This window comes from Oncorhynchus mykiss, chromosome 9 (genome assembly GCF_057628025.1).
Source record: "Oncorhynchus mykiss isolate SJ-2025 chromosome 9, ASM5762802v1, whole genome shotgun sequence".
NCBI classification, from domain to species: Eukaryota; Metazoa; Chordata; class Actinopteri; order Salmoniformes; family Salmonidae; genus Oncorhynchus; species Oncorhynchus mykiss.
In genome coordinates this window covers 54,775,745-54,792,513 of record NC_143030.1, presented here as the reverse complement: position 1 = coordinate 54,792,513, position 16,769 = coordinate 54,775,745, and the positions used below count along the sequence as shown (strand labels likewise).

Sequence of the window (16,769 nt, the reverse complement as noted above, 5' to 3'; positions counted from 1 at the left end):
GGCTAAAGTTGTCTAACTTGCTAGCTACTTCCAGACACAAATGAGAGAACACCTCACTCTGACCATTTTACTCACCCTAGCAGAGCTGGTTAGGCTTTTTACATGTTATCTAGAGCATTCGTGACTGACTATTACTTTTTTTTGCCTATGGTTTACTGACACTGTCAAATTCAGAGGGTGTTGCTTGTTTGTAAATTCATCAGTTATTCTACACTCAGATGAGAGTACTCTGAAATTGGAGTAGATAGCCAGAGTGAATTTGCGAATACAAGAGATATGCTAACTGGATAAGTCATTCAAGTTCTTGCTAGCTAACCAAATGACGCCTGCATCTCTAGCTGTGTTTAGCCACCGAAAAATGATATAAGAAAAATTCAGTCACCCAATCCTCCATTGACATGACATCCTCCTAGCAGCCAGCTAGCTAACTAACGTTACGCTCCGTGTTTTTGGCCTTCTATATAAATATGCTAGCCTATTAGCCACATTATGACAGATTGTGATCATTGCCCTTGCTAGTTTGATCGTATTGACATTCCCAGCCTTAGTTACATTCGTCCGTTTTTGTCCAAAATATTGAGTCATTGAAACAGTGCATCCCAAATGGAGGCAACAAACAATGTACCAGGCCAGCTGTGATTTACCAAGAAATGTATTGGTGAATTACATTAATCATGCATTAAATCGCATCCATCTATTCTGCCAACAATGCCTTAGTGTTCATCATGGAATGCTGAGTCAAATAGAATCTCATTTTAAAACCTCTTATAAAAAGTTGGTTTGTAGCATAAACTGGGAATTTGTTATGTTTAACTGATATAATGATTGTCTGTTTGATATCTGCAAAGTAGATAAAACGCTATCAGTTCCACTTTAAAGAAAACACACACGCTGAACACTATTGGTTACCACGACAACACAGAGCCCACAGCCACAGTCATAATTATGACTAAACGCCACCCATTTCTACAATTTCTTCTTAAAATGTGATTTTAAACCTAACCCTATGCCTAATCCTAACCTTAAATGAAGACAAAAGAAAACACATTTTGAAGCCAATTCTGACTTTGCGGCTGTGTTAACTAGTTGAAACTAGTTCCATATTACAAAATAACACTGTTCCATAATACGGAAAGAAAAGCAACATTGTCATCATATCAGTGGTATTGTTTTACAGAGCCACTTTGAGCTAAATAAGGAAGAAAGGTTCAAGGTTGTCTCAGCAGGAGGCAAGGCAGGGTTCTGATAAACATTCAACAGTCTGCTCTGTGCCAACATTTGGCTACATCCCCCAGTCTGGTCCAGTCCACACAGTGGCACCAGGCCGTGACTCCACAAGCAAGAAGAGCAGCCATTTCAAAAATAAACCTTGTCCCAGCTGGTGGTTAATTTCTCCTTTCTAAGAGAAATGCTGCACACAAAAAACAGTCAGTGGGACTGGAAAACAAACCGTGCCATATTAGATTCCAGTAATTACAGGGAATGCAGAGAAGGAGAGAGACCTTTCTCCTGTCCTCTAAACCGCACCCCTCCCAGTGCTGAACTCCCGCCCTCACCACCATTCATCCACTCCGCCTGCTGGGGTAAACAATGCTTGCAGTGGTACTGGCCCCAAATTTGCGAAGCAGGTTGTTTGTTCCCTCAGTCATACGCTCGCCCACATCGCCACAGTACCTTACACACCTTCACATGCCAGAGCAGAGAAAATCACACACACATACACACACCCCGACAGCTTGATTTTAGCTTTGTTAGCACACAATCAACAGGCAGGCCACAGGGTGACTGGCATATCAGCAAAACACAACCACACACACAAACCGACAAAGTCCCACTCACCATTACATCAATGGTCGAACAGGCAATGGCAATCTGGTTGAGGTCCAGAACGGCTGTCATTTTGTCAGTAGAAGAGAGGAGTGCTGTCGGTCTGTCCCTGTGTTGTCTGAAAAGGGGCGGTGGTGGTGACGCTGGAAGCAGAGCGGAGAGCTGGCTGCAGGAGGGGGGCAGCAGCAGAATGGAGCGCGGAGCCCACAAGGAACGACTGAAATGTTTGGTAGCAGCAGCTGGTCCCACCAAATGAGGGGAGGATAATGCGTGAAAGAGGGAGAGGAGGGAAACTAAAGGAGCGAGCGAGGGAGAGGCACGTGTTAATGGGAGCTAGAGAGAGAGAGACGTGGAGAAGGTGTAGAGAAAGAAAGAGGGAGGGTGCGTTCCTCGCTGGGTAAGCGCAAAGCTCTCAGGGCCGTCTGGATGCTCAGCAACCCTCTAATTGGGCTTAGAAGGTCAGATGGGCTGGTAGGTGGCGGGAGAGGGGTAAGGAAGGGTTGAGGAGAACAGAACGAGTGCCAGGGAAAGGGCGGAGCTCACCAACCCTGACACACATCACCACAGCGTGTCAGAGGAAGAACACAGAAGAGGATCAATAAAATACAGGTGGATTGGCTGACATTGAACATCTGCCTAAACTATCAGGTATGGTAATTACCTCACATACAGTTGAAGTCGGAAGTTTACATACACCTTAGCCAAATATATTTAAACTCAGTTTTTCACAATTCCTGACATTTAATCGAAGTAAAAATTGCCTGTTTTAGGTCAGTAAGGATCACCACTTTATTTTAAGAAAGTTACATGTCAGAATAATAGCAGAGAGATTTATTTCAGCTTTTATTTCTTTCATCACATACCCAGTGGGTCAGAAGTTTACATGGACTCGATTAGTATTTGGTAGCATTGCCTTTAAATTGTTTAACTTGGGTCAAACGTTTCAGGTAGCCTTCCACAAGCTTCCCACAATAAATTGGGTGAATTTTGGCCCATTGCTCCTGACAGAGCTGGTGTAACTGAGTCAGGTTTGTAGGCCTCCTTGCTCGCACACACCTTTTCAGTTCTGCTCACAAATTTTCTATAAGATTGAGGTCAGGGCTTTGTGACAGCCACTCCAATACCTTGACTTTGTTGTCCTTAAGCCATTTTGCCACAACTTTGGAAGTATGCTTGGGATCATTATCCATTTGGAAGACCCATTTACGTCCAAACTTTTTCTTCCTGACTGATGTCTTGAGATGTTGCTTCAATATGTCCACATAAATTTTCCACCCTCATGATGCCATCTATTTTATGAAGTGCACCAGTCCCTCCTGCAGAAAAGCACCCCCCACAACATGATGCTGCCACTCCCATGCTTCACGGTTGGGATGGTGTTCTTCAGCTTGCAAGCATCCCCCTTTTTCCTCCAAACATAACGATGGTCATTATGGCCAAACAGTTCTATTTTTTTCATCAGACCAGTGGACATTTCTCCAAAAAGTATGATCTTTGTCTCCATGTGCAGTTGCAAACAGTAGTCTGGCTTTTTTTTAATGGAGGTTTGGGAGCAGTGGCTTCTTCCTTGCTGAGCGGCCTTTCAGGTTATGTCGCTATTGGACTCGTTTTACTGTTGATATACTTTTGTACCTGGTTTCCTTCAGCATCTTCACAAGGTCTTTTGCTGTTGTTCTGGGATTGATTTGCACTTTTCGCACCAAAGTACGTTCATCTCTAGGAGACAGAACGCGTCTCCTTCCTGCGCAGTATGACGGCTGCGTGGTCCCATGGTGTTTATACTTGCGTACTATTGTTTGTACAGATGAACGTGGTACCTTCAGGCGTTTGGAAATTGTTCCCAAGGATGAACCAGACTTGTGGAGGTCTTGGCTGATTTTCCCATGATGTCAAGCAGAGGCACTGAGTTTGAAGGTAGGCCTTGAAATGCATCCACAGGTACGCCTCCAATTGACTCAAATTATGTCAATTAGCCTATCAGAAGCTTCTAAAGCCATGAAAAATTAGTTTTAATGACTCCAACCTAAGTGTATATGTAAACTTCCGACTTCAACTGTAGATGTCTAATCCATTCCAATCCATCCAGTTCTTAGACAAATGCCATGTTAGTGGTTGATTTGGGCATTATTGTCAAATCTGCAGTGAACACTAGTTTAGCTGTATGTTCACCCGACACACAAATATAGAAAATGCACTGTACAGCCCCCCCCCCCCCTTGAACACAGGTTCTCTTCAACATGTATTAATTTCAGTCAAAAACATGATTGTCTGTGTTTTATATATATTCTAAACACAAGGTTGGAATAATACTGTGAAATAGTGAAAATTATGATAATACCCTTTGTGTAAGAGCTGTTTGAATAGTTTTGGTGGGATAGAATTTTGGCAAGGCTGTAAAGTAGTTAATAGACCAATAAGAACGTTTCAAACCTCTGCCAATAACAGCTAGTTTTCCCCTTCAAATTATGGCTTGAAAAATTGCTCTTTGCTAAGAAGCCATTTGTTGCTTGTTGAACATTTTAAATGAAAAAAATATATATATATATATATATATATATATATATATATATATATATATATATATATATATATATATATATATATATATATATATATATATATATATATGCATCACACTGAGGTACTTAATTGTAACCCAGAAATGAATTGATAGAGATAATAATGGCTGCATGGGACTTACATATTTAGGCCTATTGAACAGTAGGTAGCATAATGTTTTGCTGAAAGAAAAAAGTTCAAACAATAGCCTAAATTGACACTTGCACATGTTTTTGTGAAAATGCACTGTACAATTAGGCTACTCTGCCCCTTCGATTTTTCATGAGCATTTAATAGGCCTATTCATATTGAACATTTTGCTGAAACTAAACAAAATGTGAAAAAATAAATGTACAACTTGTAAGCTGACTGCCTGTATGGGCTAATACCTTACAGGGGCATTATAATAATACAAAATAAATAGGCTTAGAAAATAAACATAACAAAAAAGTTTTGAAAATCAAAGTACCCACTGTCTAGTTATGAGGCTATAATTGCCTACTCTGTCTTACTTTCTTTTTGCAGCCTTATTGAGGAACAGAATAGCATCCACTGTGCCAGGTTTCAGTTGGTACGCGTACAGTTAGGCCCTAAAGCTTTGGCTTGTGCACTAATGCCAGATAAAAACAATAAAAGAAGAACTTCAATGTAGCCTGTAGCTATGAATTGCACAAAAATGATATATTAATGGATTTTTTTTATGCATTATTTTCTTTTCATTCAAATATAATATTTCATGACCCTAAACTAGTACACATTATCCCTTTATTTGAAGGCAGGGGCATTGTTCAAAGCCTGGTTGCCAACTCTGAGGAGCCTGGGCAGGGCTGGGTTTAATCCTCAGTCTGTTCATGGGGAAGAGTCTGTCTGCTCTGCCTCCCAGGCCTGTAGCCCCAGCACAGAGATGGAGGGAGCGTTAGCTTAGCATGAAATGGGGGGATTACCTGCAGATTTGGGACGTTAAGATGACAATGTCTTTCTCAGCCAGCCAGCTCTCCGGACCTTGCTCCCTGTCTTTCATGTCCACTCAGTTTCTTTGTCCACACTGTTCTGTATCAGAGGGTAATCCAACCAGCCAGTAGGACCATCAGTGTTTGTGGCCCATTGTTCCATTATGGCCCATTTTCAATTTTTCAGCAATAAATGTCAGGAGAGCCTACAACATAACGTATTCATTAAAAGGGAAGAATAAACTCTCCTTAATGTCTAGTAGACTTATTGTGATGGCAGTTTATTTCAGAACCAATTTGCACTAATAGGCTGTGATTTAACCATAGGCTCTCATGGATGATGATATCTTTCACCATCTCCTACACTTTAGAATCTAGTCTAGAGACAAGAAACTAAAGATGGACTACACACACACACACACACACACACACACACACACACACACACACACGTGTCAGAAATAGCTTTGATAACATTAGTACCAAATGGATTTGGAGGGCAAGATTAGGGCCGATTCAGGTCAGGGAACGCAGCCCAAAACCATATCCCAAACTGGGTCAGTGCCATTTTTGCTACCTTAGACCCAACCCTGGGATCCCTGGCTGCCATGGCCACTCTGGTCTGCAGTAGGCTAACCATGCACCACAGCCTTGGAGGCTGGCGAGGACTGATAAACACCAAATAAGAGCAGGTTCCTGGAGTTAGAATAATCTTAACTCATTGAAGTAAAGTGGCAGTCCTGGAATCACACAACAAATGTCAAATAACACTTTGTCCAAGTGGAATGTTAATGAACCATGCCAGGCTAACTTTGTCTTAAAGACAAAACTGTACGTACTACCTACTTGACCTGGAAGTTTTTAAGACAAGAGGAAATTACCCTGAACATTCTACAACTGTGTAGATCACTAGGCCAGGCTCTGAGCAGACTTGCATCATTGACATTTGATAGCTTCTAAAGCGGAGATCTAAAAGGTGGGGTTCTTTGAGATGAGCGTACTTCAAGCTTCTTGACAGGAAACACCTGCCTTATAGTGACATTGCTGTGAGGGGGAGAGGGTATCCCTGCAAATGAGGGTTCCCTGAGCCACATACAGCCCCCTCTCTGCAGGGTACATGCTTTCTGCACATCGAGGGTGTGGGAGAGACTAAAACCAGGTGTTTTGTGCAATGCGAGCAAGTTGGCTTCTAGTTTACAATAACTGCTAACTGTCATGATCAGCCAATAAACTGTCAACTCGTTGTGTACAGACCTGAACTATCAGCTCAAAAAAAGACAAGATAGAGCAACTGCATGCCTGCATAGAAAAATGTCTCTTCAGAAAATTGCAGTTCAGGGCATCAGCCTAAGAGGGCGCTACATACTTACTTATTACCATAAGATAGTGAGTTGTACATTTTCCATATCAACCAATGTGTTTACACTAACCTGTGCATTCATCTACCCCTCCTCTCCATTACCATACTCAACTCCCCACCAGCCCTGATGGCCGTGTTGGGATATAAATACCCGACCCTCCAAAAATGACTCCTTCACATTAAATCTGTCTCTCAGCGGGCGGGCGCCCAACATATGTCGTAAGGAGTCAGGACCCTGCCCTGTCACCTAGGTCACAGAACGCCAGGGGTGACCACATGACCGACCTATAGGAAAAACACTGAGAGGACATGATAAGGAAGGTTGTCGTCAGCACTGTATACCTTATTTCCAGGCTTTGTGCCAGTCAAAGTGCCCATTGTAATGCCATATGCTGAAAACAGACAGACCACATGACATGCCAGGGTGGAGGATAGGATGGTGTCAAGCAGTCACATCAATAACATCAACGAGTAGGCTAACCCCAAACAAAAACCACCCAAGCCCAAAATATTGCTTACACATGGCCAGTCAAGGACACCATCATCAAACTAAAGAACACTTGTCATGGTTAAAGCAAAGAAATGTTGAATTCAGCTCTGTCAGCAATACTTAATTATATCAACTGATGGTTTTGCAATTCTATACCCTTGCTCCCTGGGGTTTAGTCAGAGACTCATACGTGTGCTAATGATGCCATCCTCTGGAAGCCAATCACTGGTGCTTTGAGGTACACTAATATTACACAATTTCCACTCAATCACTGGACTGGAAAAATATCGCTACTGTGTCAAGAATAGAGGTAAGGGGATTGCCATGACAACCATGCCTTTTTATGTTTTGTGACAGACAAAATGGTGAATGGTGATGCACTGCCTGTTTCCATTATCATAACCACAACTCGGTCCCACCTAACGACAGCCCAGTTGAACCTAATGCTCTCCGGGAGACCCATAGGGCGGCGCACAACTGGCCCAGGGTCATCCGGGTTAGGGGAGGGTATGACCTGCAGGGATGTCCTTGTCCCATCGCGCACTAGTGACCCCTTGTGGCGGGCCGAGCGCATGCACGCTGACATGGTCACCAGGTGTATAGTGTTTCCTCCGACACTATGGTTGGGTTAAGCGGGCATTGTGTCAAGAAGCAGTGCGTCTTGGTTGGGTCGTGTTATGGAGGACGCATGGCTATCAACCTTCGCCTCTCCCGAGTCCGTACTGGAGTTGCAGCGATGAGACAAGACTGGAACTACCAATTGGATACCACGAAAATTGGGGAGAAAAAGAGGTAAGAGTTTTTTTTTTTAAGGCAAACAGAACACACACCGAGAACACTGTCCTTCATTCCATCCTAAACCAATGTTCATACTTTCCATTTCTCCCTCCTAACCATGACGGATAGGAGACCCAATTAAGTGACTGAGTACAGCAACCTATTTCCAACCCCTCTGTATGGTTATAAAAATAGGGAAATATTCTTAGGTGTAATGAGGGAAATGAGAAGAGGAGAGGGTGGATTGGCCAAGGGTTGTAAAGGGTCGGAAAGTATCCGGTAAATTTCCGGAATTTTCCCATGGGAAGTTAAACCCTGGAATTTGGGGAATTTTGCTTAAATTCATAAAAAACGTTATAAGCTAACAGTGAACCTTCTTTGTGGGATACACATAAGGCAATTCTAGGTCTTGTGGCATATTTTGGTTAAACTATCCCCAATTCAATGGAATTGCAACCCTCTGTATGTACAGTGCATTCTTCCATCACATGTACAGCTGATTCTCAAGATCTTGCACACAAATGAGATGATATTGAGCCCACACTACGACAGTCTGAGCCAAGGACTACAAGCTTTCTGGTAAGTTTTGATTACCATACTGGGTGGGGTGAATATATTTTATAAACTCAGCAAAAAAAGAAACGCACCTTCTTCAGGACCCTTTCTTTCAAAGATAACTCGTAAAAATCCAAATAACTTCCCAGATCTTCATTGTGAAGGTTTTAAACACGGTTTCTCATGAACAATTAATGAAAATGCACCTGTGGAACTGTCGTTAAGACACTAACATCTTACAGACGGTAGGCAATTAAGGTCACAGTTATGAAAACTTAGGACAATAAAGAGGCCTTTCTACTGACTCTGAAAAACACCAAAAGAAAGATGCCCAGGGTCCCTGCTCATCTGCGTGAACATGCCTTAGGCATGCTGCAAGGAGGCATGAGGACTGCAGATGTGGCCAGGGCAATAAATTGCAATGTCCGTACTGTGAGACGCCTAAGACAGCGCTACAGGGAGACAGGACGGACAGCTGATCGTCCTCACAGCGGCAGACCACATGTAACAACACCCGCACAGGATCGGTACATCCGAACATCACATCTACGGGACAGGTACAGGATGGCAACAACAACTGCCCGAGTTACATCAGGGCACAATCCCCCCATTTTTTTAACCAGGTAGGCTAGTTGAGAACAAGTTCTCATTTGCAACTGCGACCTGGCCAAGATAAAGCATAGCAGTGTGAACAGACAACACAGAGTTACACATGGAGTAAACAATTAACAAGTCAATAACACAGTAGAAAAAAGGAGAGTCTATATACATTGTGTGCAAAAGGCATGAGGAGGTAGGCGAATAATTACAATTTTGCAGATTAACACTGGAGTGATAAATGATCAGATGGTCATGTACAGGTAGAGATATTGGTGTGCAAAAGAGCAGAAAAGTAAATAAATAAAAACAGTATGGGGATGAGGTAGGTAAAAACGGGTGGGCTATTTGCCGATAGACTATGTACAGCTGCAGCGATCGGTTAGCTGCTCAGATAGCAGATGTTTGAAGTTGGTGAGGGAGATAAAAGTCTCCAACTTCAGCGATTTTTGCAATTCGTTCCAGTCACAGGCAGCAGAGAACTGGAACGAAAGGCGGCCAAATGAGGTGCTGGCTTTAGGGATGATCAGTGAGATACACCTGCTGGAGCGTGTGCTACGGGTTGGTGTTGCCATCGTGACCAGTGAACTGAGATAAGGCGGAGCTTTACCTAGCATGGACTTGTAGATGACCTGGAGCCAGTGGGTCTGGCGACGAATATGTAGCGAGGGCCAGCCGACTAGAGCATACAGGTCGCAGTGGTGGGTGGTATAAGGTGCTTTAGTGACAAAACGGATGGCACTGTGATAAACTGCATCCAGTTTGCTGAGTAGAGTGTTGGAAGCAATTTTGTAGATGACATCACCGAAGTCGAGGATCGGTAGTATAGTCAGTTTTACTAGGGTAAGTTTGGCGGCGTGAGTGAAGGATGCTTTGATGCGGAATAGAAAGCCGATTCTAGATTTGATTTTCGATTGGAGATGTTTGATATGAGTCTGGAAGGAGAGTTTACAGTCTAGTCAGACACCTAAGTACTTATAGATGTCCACATATTCAAGGTCGGAACCATCCAGGGTGGTGATGCTAGTCAGGCGTGCTGGTGCAGGCAGCGAACGGTTGAAAAGCATGCATTTGGTTTTACTAGCGTTTAAGAGCAGTTGGAGGCCACGGAAGGAGTGTTGTATGGCATTGAAGCTCGTTTGGAGGTTAGATTGCACAGTGTCCAAGGACGGGCCGGAAGTATATAGAATGGTGCCGTCTGCGTAGAGGTGGATCAGGGAATCGCCCGCAGCAAGAGCAACATCATTGATATATACAGAGAAAAGAGTCGGCCCGAGAATTGAGTGCTCAGACTGTCTGCAATAGGCTGAGAGAGGCTGGACTGAGGGCTTGTAGGCCTGTTGTAAGGCAGGTCCTCACCAGATATCCCCGGCAACAACGTCGCCTATGGGCACAAACCCACCGTCGCTGGACCAGACAAGAGTGGCAAAAAGTGCTCCTCACTGACGAGCCGCGGTTTTGTCTCACCAGGGGTGATGGTCGGATTCACGTTTATTGTCGAAGGAATGAGGGTTTCACCGAGGCCTGTACTCTGGAGCGGGATCGATTTGGAGGTGGAGAGTCAGTCATGGTCTGGGGCGGTGTGTCACAGCATCATCAGACTGAGCTTGTTGTCATTGCAGGCAATCTAAACTCTGTGCGTTACAGGGAAGACATCCTCCTCCCTCATGTGGTACCCTTCCTGCAGCTCATCCTGACATGACAATGCCACCAGCCATACTGCTCGTTCTGTGCGTGATTTCCTGCAAGACAGGAATGTCAGTGTTCTGCCATGGCCAGCGAAGTGCCCGGATCTCAATCCCATTGAGCATGTCTGGGACCTGTTGGATCGGAGGGTGACATGGAATTGTATTGTTTTTTTATTACATTTAAATAAAAAAATCTTTACAGGAAAATGCCATGAACACTATCTGATGTGTGGAGACATTTGACTGCAGCTAATGTAGAAGGAAAAGCTGTGTACATTTGCAAATACTGTGCCAAAACATTTGTTGAAGAATGCAACAAAGATGCAGAATAATCTGGCCAAGTGCATACAATTCCCTCAGCGCTCACAACAAGCAACCTCTGACAAAAGTCCCCCCAATTCTATTCGAGGTGAAAATGATGAATCAGACACCTTATCGATAGCAACAGCTCATGGTCCTCCTGGAATCAGAAGCTTTTTTGACTCAATGGAGGAACGTAGTCAGAGAAATGCTGATGAATGTCTTGCTTGAGCTTTATATGCAAGTGGTTTACCTCTGATGTTCACAGGCAATGTGTTTTGGAAGAGATTTCTGAATGTTCTTCACCCAGCACCCTCCAACTAGACATGTTTTATCTACTATTTTGCAGGATGCAGAGTTCAACAGAGTTCAAGTGAAGGCCAAGCAAGTCATAGAGAAAGCTGACTGTATTGCAATCATCTCTGATGGGTGGTCAAATGTTTGTGGGCAAGGAATAATTAACTAGATCTCCACTCCTCAACCAGTATTTCTACAAGAGCACAGACACAAGGGACAACAGACATACTGGTCTCTACATTGCAGATGAGCTGAAGGCAGTCATCAATGACCTTGGACCATAGAAAGTATTTGCACTGGTGACAGACAATGCTGCGAACATGAAGGATGCTTGGTCTAAAGTGGAGAAGTCCTACCCTCACATCATGCATTGAATCTGTTCCTCAAGGAAATCATGGCACTGAAAACAATAGAAACACTACAAGAGAGCCAAGGAAATGGTTAGGTATGTGAAAGGTCATCAAGTTGCAGCAGCAATCTACCTCAATTAGCAAAGTGAGAAGAATAAGAGCACCACATTGAAGCTGCCCAGCAACACCCATTGACGTTGTGATGTCATCATGCTTGACAGTCTCCTGGAGGGGAAGGAGTCTCTCCAAGAAATGGCCATATCACAGTTTGCCGATATGGACAGCCCCATCAAGAGGATCCTCCTGGATGATGTATTTTGGGAGAGAGTGGTAAACAGCTTGAAACTCCTGAACCCTATAGCAGTAGCCATTGCACAGATTGAGGGAGACAATGCCATCCTGTCTGATGTTCAGACCTCTTGCAGATCTAAGAGAAGAAATCCGTACTGCCCTGCCCACTTCACTGTTGCTCCAAGCAGAGGAAAGAGCTGTTCTTAAATACATCAAAAAGCATGAAGACTTCTGCCTGAAGCCCATACATGCCGCAGCATACATGTTGGACCCCAAGTATGCTGGCAAGAGCATCCTGTCTGGTGCAGAGATCAACAAGGCCTATGGTGTCATCACTACCATGTGTCACCTTGGCCTGAATGAGGGCAAGATTCTTGAGTTTGGTGAAGTATACTTCCAAGCAAGGGCTTTGGGATGGAGATGCAATATGGCAGTCGTGCCAACATTTCTCGTCAGCCACCTGATGGAAGGGACTTTGTGGCTCTTTCCCCTGTTGCCTCCATCATCCTCCGAATCCCACCAACATCAGCCGCCTCAGAGTGTAACTGGTCCTTGTTTGAGAACACACACACACACACACCAAAGCACGCAACAGGCTGACCAATACAAAGGGTTGAAAAATTGGTGGCCATCCGGACAAATTTGAGGCTTCTTGAGCCTGACAACGAGCCACCCTCAACAAGGTTGGAAAGTGACAGTGAAAATGAGGCCTCAGTCTGATGTTTAAGAGGTGGACATTGAGGAGGTCCAGGGAGAGAGGAAGACAACCAAAGCGTTAGTTATTAGACTTTCATTTTACAGATGTATGTTGAAAACGTTTTTTGGGAGATGGAACATTGGGGATCATTCAATATTCCCTTTTGTTGTTCAGTGAAATCATCCCATGTGGAGAGTCAACTCATTTAATTTAAAGTTCAATTCGTAACTAAATTGTTTTATTTATTTCTATTGGAAGGATATAATCATTTGCAATTATGTCTACTTACGAAAAGGTTTATGTTTCTGTCTCCATATTACATGGTAAATATATCCAATGCAAAAAACATCTACATTTAAATGGTATTAATATTAATTTGCATGTATTCCTGTTAATTCCCATATATTCCCCAATATGTGCAACCCTAGATGTCACCCCTAGGGCTGTGGCAGTGACACATTTTTGTCAGACTGTGATTGTCAAGCAAATAACTGGAGGTAATTGACCGTTAATTACCAAACACATTTAGCATCTCCTGGCTTCCACACATAGTCTACATGCCCTTTTAAAAATTCTAATAAACATATGTAATATAGCCTAAACTTTCACAATAAATCCATTATTTATTTTTCCATTATTTATTTTAGATCTAAAGAAGCATAATATGAAGAAAATGTGGTCTATTTCAAAAGAAAAAAAATTGCATACTCTTGATTTGTCCTTATGTTAGGTCCTGATGTGGCTAAATGGCTGCGGGCTACACTAGTTCATTTAGCAGACAAGATTTGCTCATGGAGAATAAGAACACCTCATCCCAGCTGCCCACTGCACTGAGGATAGGAAACTCTGTCACCACCGATAAATCCACTACAATTAAACATTTCTTTAAGCATTTTTCTACGGCTGGCCATACTTTCCACCTGGCTAAACCTACCACGGTGAACTCCAATAAATTGAATGCAGTCCATCACAGTGCCATTTGTTTTGTCACCAAAGCCCCATAGACTACCCACCACTGCGAGTATTTAATCAGCCACCAATTGTGCAAGTTCTCCCACTTAAAAAGAGAGAGGCCTGTAATTTTCCTCATAGGTACACTTCCACTATGACAGACAAAATGAGGAAAACAAATCCAGAAAATCCCATTGTTTGCAAATTATGGTGGAAAATAAGATTTTGGTCACCTACAAACAAGCAAGATTTCTGGCTCTCACAGACCTGTAAGAGGCTCCTCTGTCCACCACTCATTCCCTGTATTAATGGCACCTGTTTGAACTTGTTATCAGTATAAAAGACACATGTCCACAACCTCAAACAGTCACACTCCAAACTCCACTATAGCCAAGACCAAAGAGCTGTCAAAGGACACCAGAAACAAAATTGTAGACCCGCATCAGGCTGGGAAGACTGAATCTGCAATAGGTAAGCAGCTTGGTTTGAAGAAATCAACTGTGGGAGCAATTATTAGGAAATGGAAGACATACAAGACCACTGATAATCTCCCTCGATCTGGGGCTCCACGCAAGATCTCACCCCGTGGGGTCAAAATGATCACAAGAACGGTGAGCAAAAATCCCAGAACCACATGGGGGACCTAGTGAATGACCTGCAGAGAGCTGGGACCAAAGTAACAAAGGCTTCCATCAGTAACACACTACGCCGCCTGGGACTCAAATCCTGCAGTGCCAGACGTGTCCCCCTGCTTAAGCCAGTACAAGTCCAGGCCCGTCTGAAGTTTGCTAGAGAGCATTTGGATGATCCAGAAGAAGATTGGAAGAACGTCATATGGTTAGATGAAACCAAAATATAACTTTTTGGTAAAAACTCAACTCGTCATGTTTGGAGGACAAAGAATACTGAGTTGCATCCAAAGAACACCATACATACTGTGAAGCATGGGGGTGGAAACATCATGCTTTGGGGCTGTTTTTCTGCAAAGGGACCAGGACGACTGATCCGTGTAAAGGAAAGAATGAATGGGACCATGTATCGTGAGATTTTGAGTGAAAACCTCCTTCCATCAGCAAGGGCATTGAAGATGAAACGTGGCTGGGTCTTTCAGCATGACAATGATCCCAAACACACCGCCCGGGCAACGAAGGAGTGGCTTCGTAAGAAGCATTTCAAGGTCCTGGAGTGGCCTAGCCAGTCCCCAGATCTCAACCCTATAGAAAATCTTTGGAGGGATTTGCAAGTCCGTGTTTCCCAGCAACAGCCCGAAAACATCACTGCTCTAGAGGAGATTTGCATGGAGGAATGGGCCAAAATACCAGCAACAGTGTGTGAAAACCTTGTGAAGACTTCCATAAAAAGTTTGACCGCTGTCATTGCCAACAAAGGGTATTTAACAAATATTGAGATAAATAAGTATTTGGTCAATAACAAAAGTTTTCCACAATAATTTGCAAATAAATTCATAAAAAATCCTACAATGTGATTTTCTGGATTTCTTTTTCTCATTTTGTCTGTCATATTTGAAGTGTACCTATGATGAAAATTACAGGCCTCTCTCATCATTTTAAGTGGGAGAACTTGCACAATTGGTGGCTGACTAAATACTTTTTTGCCCCACTGTATCTCCCTCACTAGCTTTAAGCACCAGCTGTCAGAGCAGCTCACAGATTACTGCACCTGTACATAGCCCATCTATAACTTAGCCCAAACAACTACCTCTTCCCCTACTGTATTTATTTATTTAGCTCCTTTGCACCCCATTATTTTTATTTCTACTTTGCACATTCTTCCACTGCAAATCTACAATTCCAGTGTTTTACTTGCTACATCATATTTACTTCACCACCATGGTCTTTTTCTTTTGCCTTTACCTCCCTTATCTCACCTCATTTGCTCACATCGTATATAGACTTATTTTTCTACTGTTTTATTGACTGTATGTTTGTTTTACTCCATGTGTAACTCAGTGTTGTCGAATGTGTCGAACTGCTTTGCTTTATCTTGGCCAGGCCGCAATTGTAAATGAGAACTTGTTCTCAACTTGCCTACCTGGTTAAATAAAGGTAAAATAAAATAAACATATGCCAGTTAGGCTCTACACCCCTTGTAAAGCGATTTAATGTGCTAAATTCTAAGAAGTTATTTGGCCACTTTAGTTACAAACCTTAAAACAAACCTTATTAAAACATATCGCACAAAAAAAGGCATTGTTTCTTATACTGGTCATCATTCACAAGTGGTAGGCTAATATTGTCACCCATCAGACTATTCTTGATTTAATGTTGTCTTTACCTACAGTACCAGTCAAAAGTTGACACACCTAGTCATTGCAGGTTCTTTATTTTTACTATTTTCTACATTGTAGAATAATAGAAGACAACAAAACTATTAAATAACACATGGAATCATGTAGTAACCAAAAAAAGTGTTAAACAAATCAAAATATATTTGAGATTCTTCAAAGTAGCCACCCTTTGCTTTGATACAGCTTTGCACACTCTTGGCTTTCTCTCAACTAGCTTCATGAGGTAGTCACCTGGAATGCATTAAAATTAACAGGTGTGCCTTGTTAATAGTTAATTTGTGGATTTTTTTATAGTTCTTAATGCATTTGAGCCAATCAGTTGTGTTGTGACAAGTTAGGGGTGGTATACAGAAGATAGCCCTGTTTGGTAAAAGCCCAAGTCCATATTATGGCGAGAACAACTCAAGTAAGCAAAGAAAAATTATAGTCCAGCGTTACTTAAAGACATGAAGGTCAGTCAATCTGGAAAAACTCAAGAACTTAGAAAATTTCTTCAAGTGCAGTCGCAAAAACCATTATGTGCTAAGATGAAACTGGCTCTCACGAGGACCGCCACAGGCAAGGAGGAGTTAACTGTACCTCAGATTTCAGCCCAAATAAATGCTTCACAGAGTTCAAGTAACAGACAAACCTCAACATCAACTGTTCAGATGAGATTGTGTGAATCAGGCCTTCGTGGTCGAATTGCTGCAAAAAAAACACTACTAAAAAGGACACTAATAATAAGAAGAGACTTGCTTGGGCCAAGAATCACCAGCAATGGACATTAAAC

At 42.8% G+C, this 16,769-nt stretch overlaps 1 protein-coding gene across 8 annotated transcripts in view; it reads right to left on the bottom strand.

Moving 5' to 3' along the window:
- ndrg3b (ndrg family member 3b) overlaps positions 1–16,769 on the bottom strand; it is a 77,169-nt gene that overhangs the window by 16,646 nt on the left and 43,754 nt on the right. For 4 of the 8 annotated variants that reach the window (XM_090184542.1, XM_090184539.1, XM_090184541.1 and 1 more), the window contains exon 4: positions 1,840–2,375. The exons of the other annotated variants lie outside the window; for them this stretch is intronic. In XM_090184542.1, coding sequence (XP_090040668.1) covers positions 1,840–1,899 — 60 coding nt within the window. In that variant the 5' untranslated portion in view covers positions 1,900–2,375. The remainder of the gene's footprint in view (positions 1–1,839; positions 2,376–16,769) is intronic. 8 annotated transcript variants of the gene reach the window in all.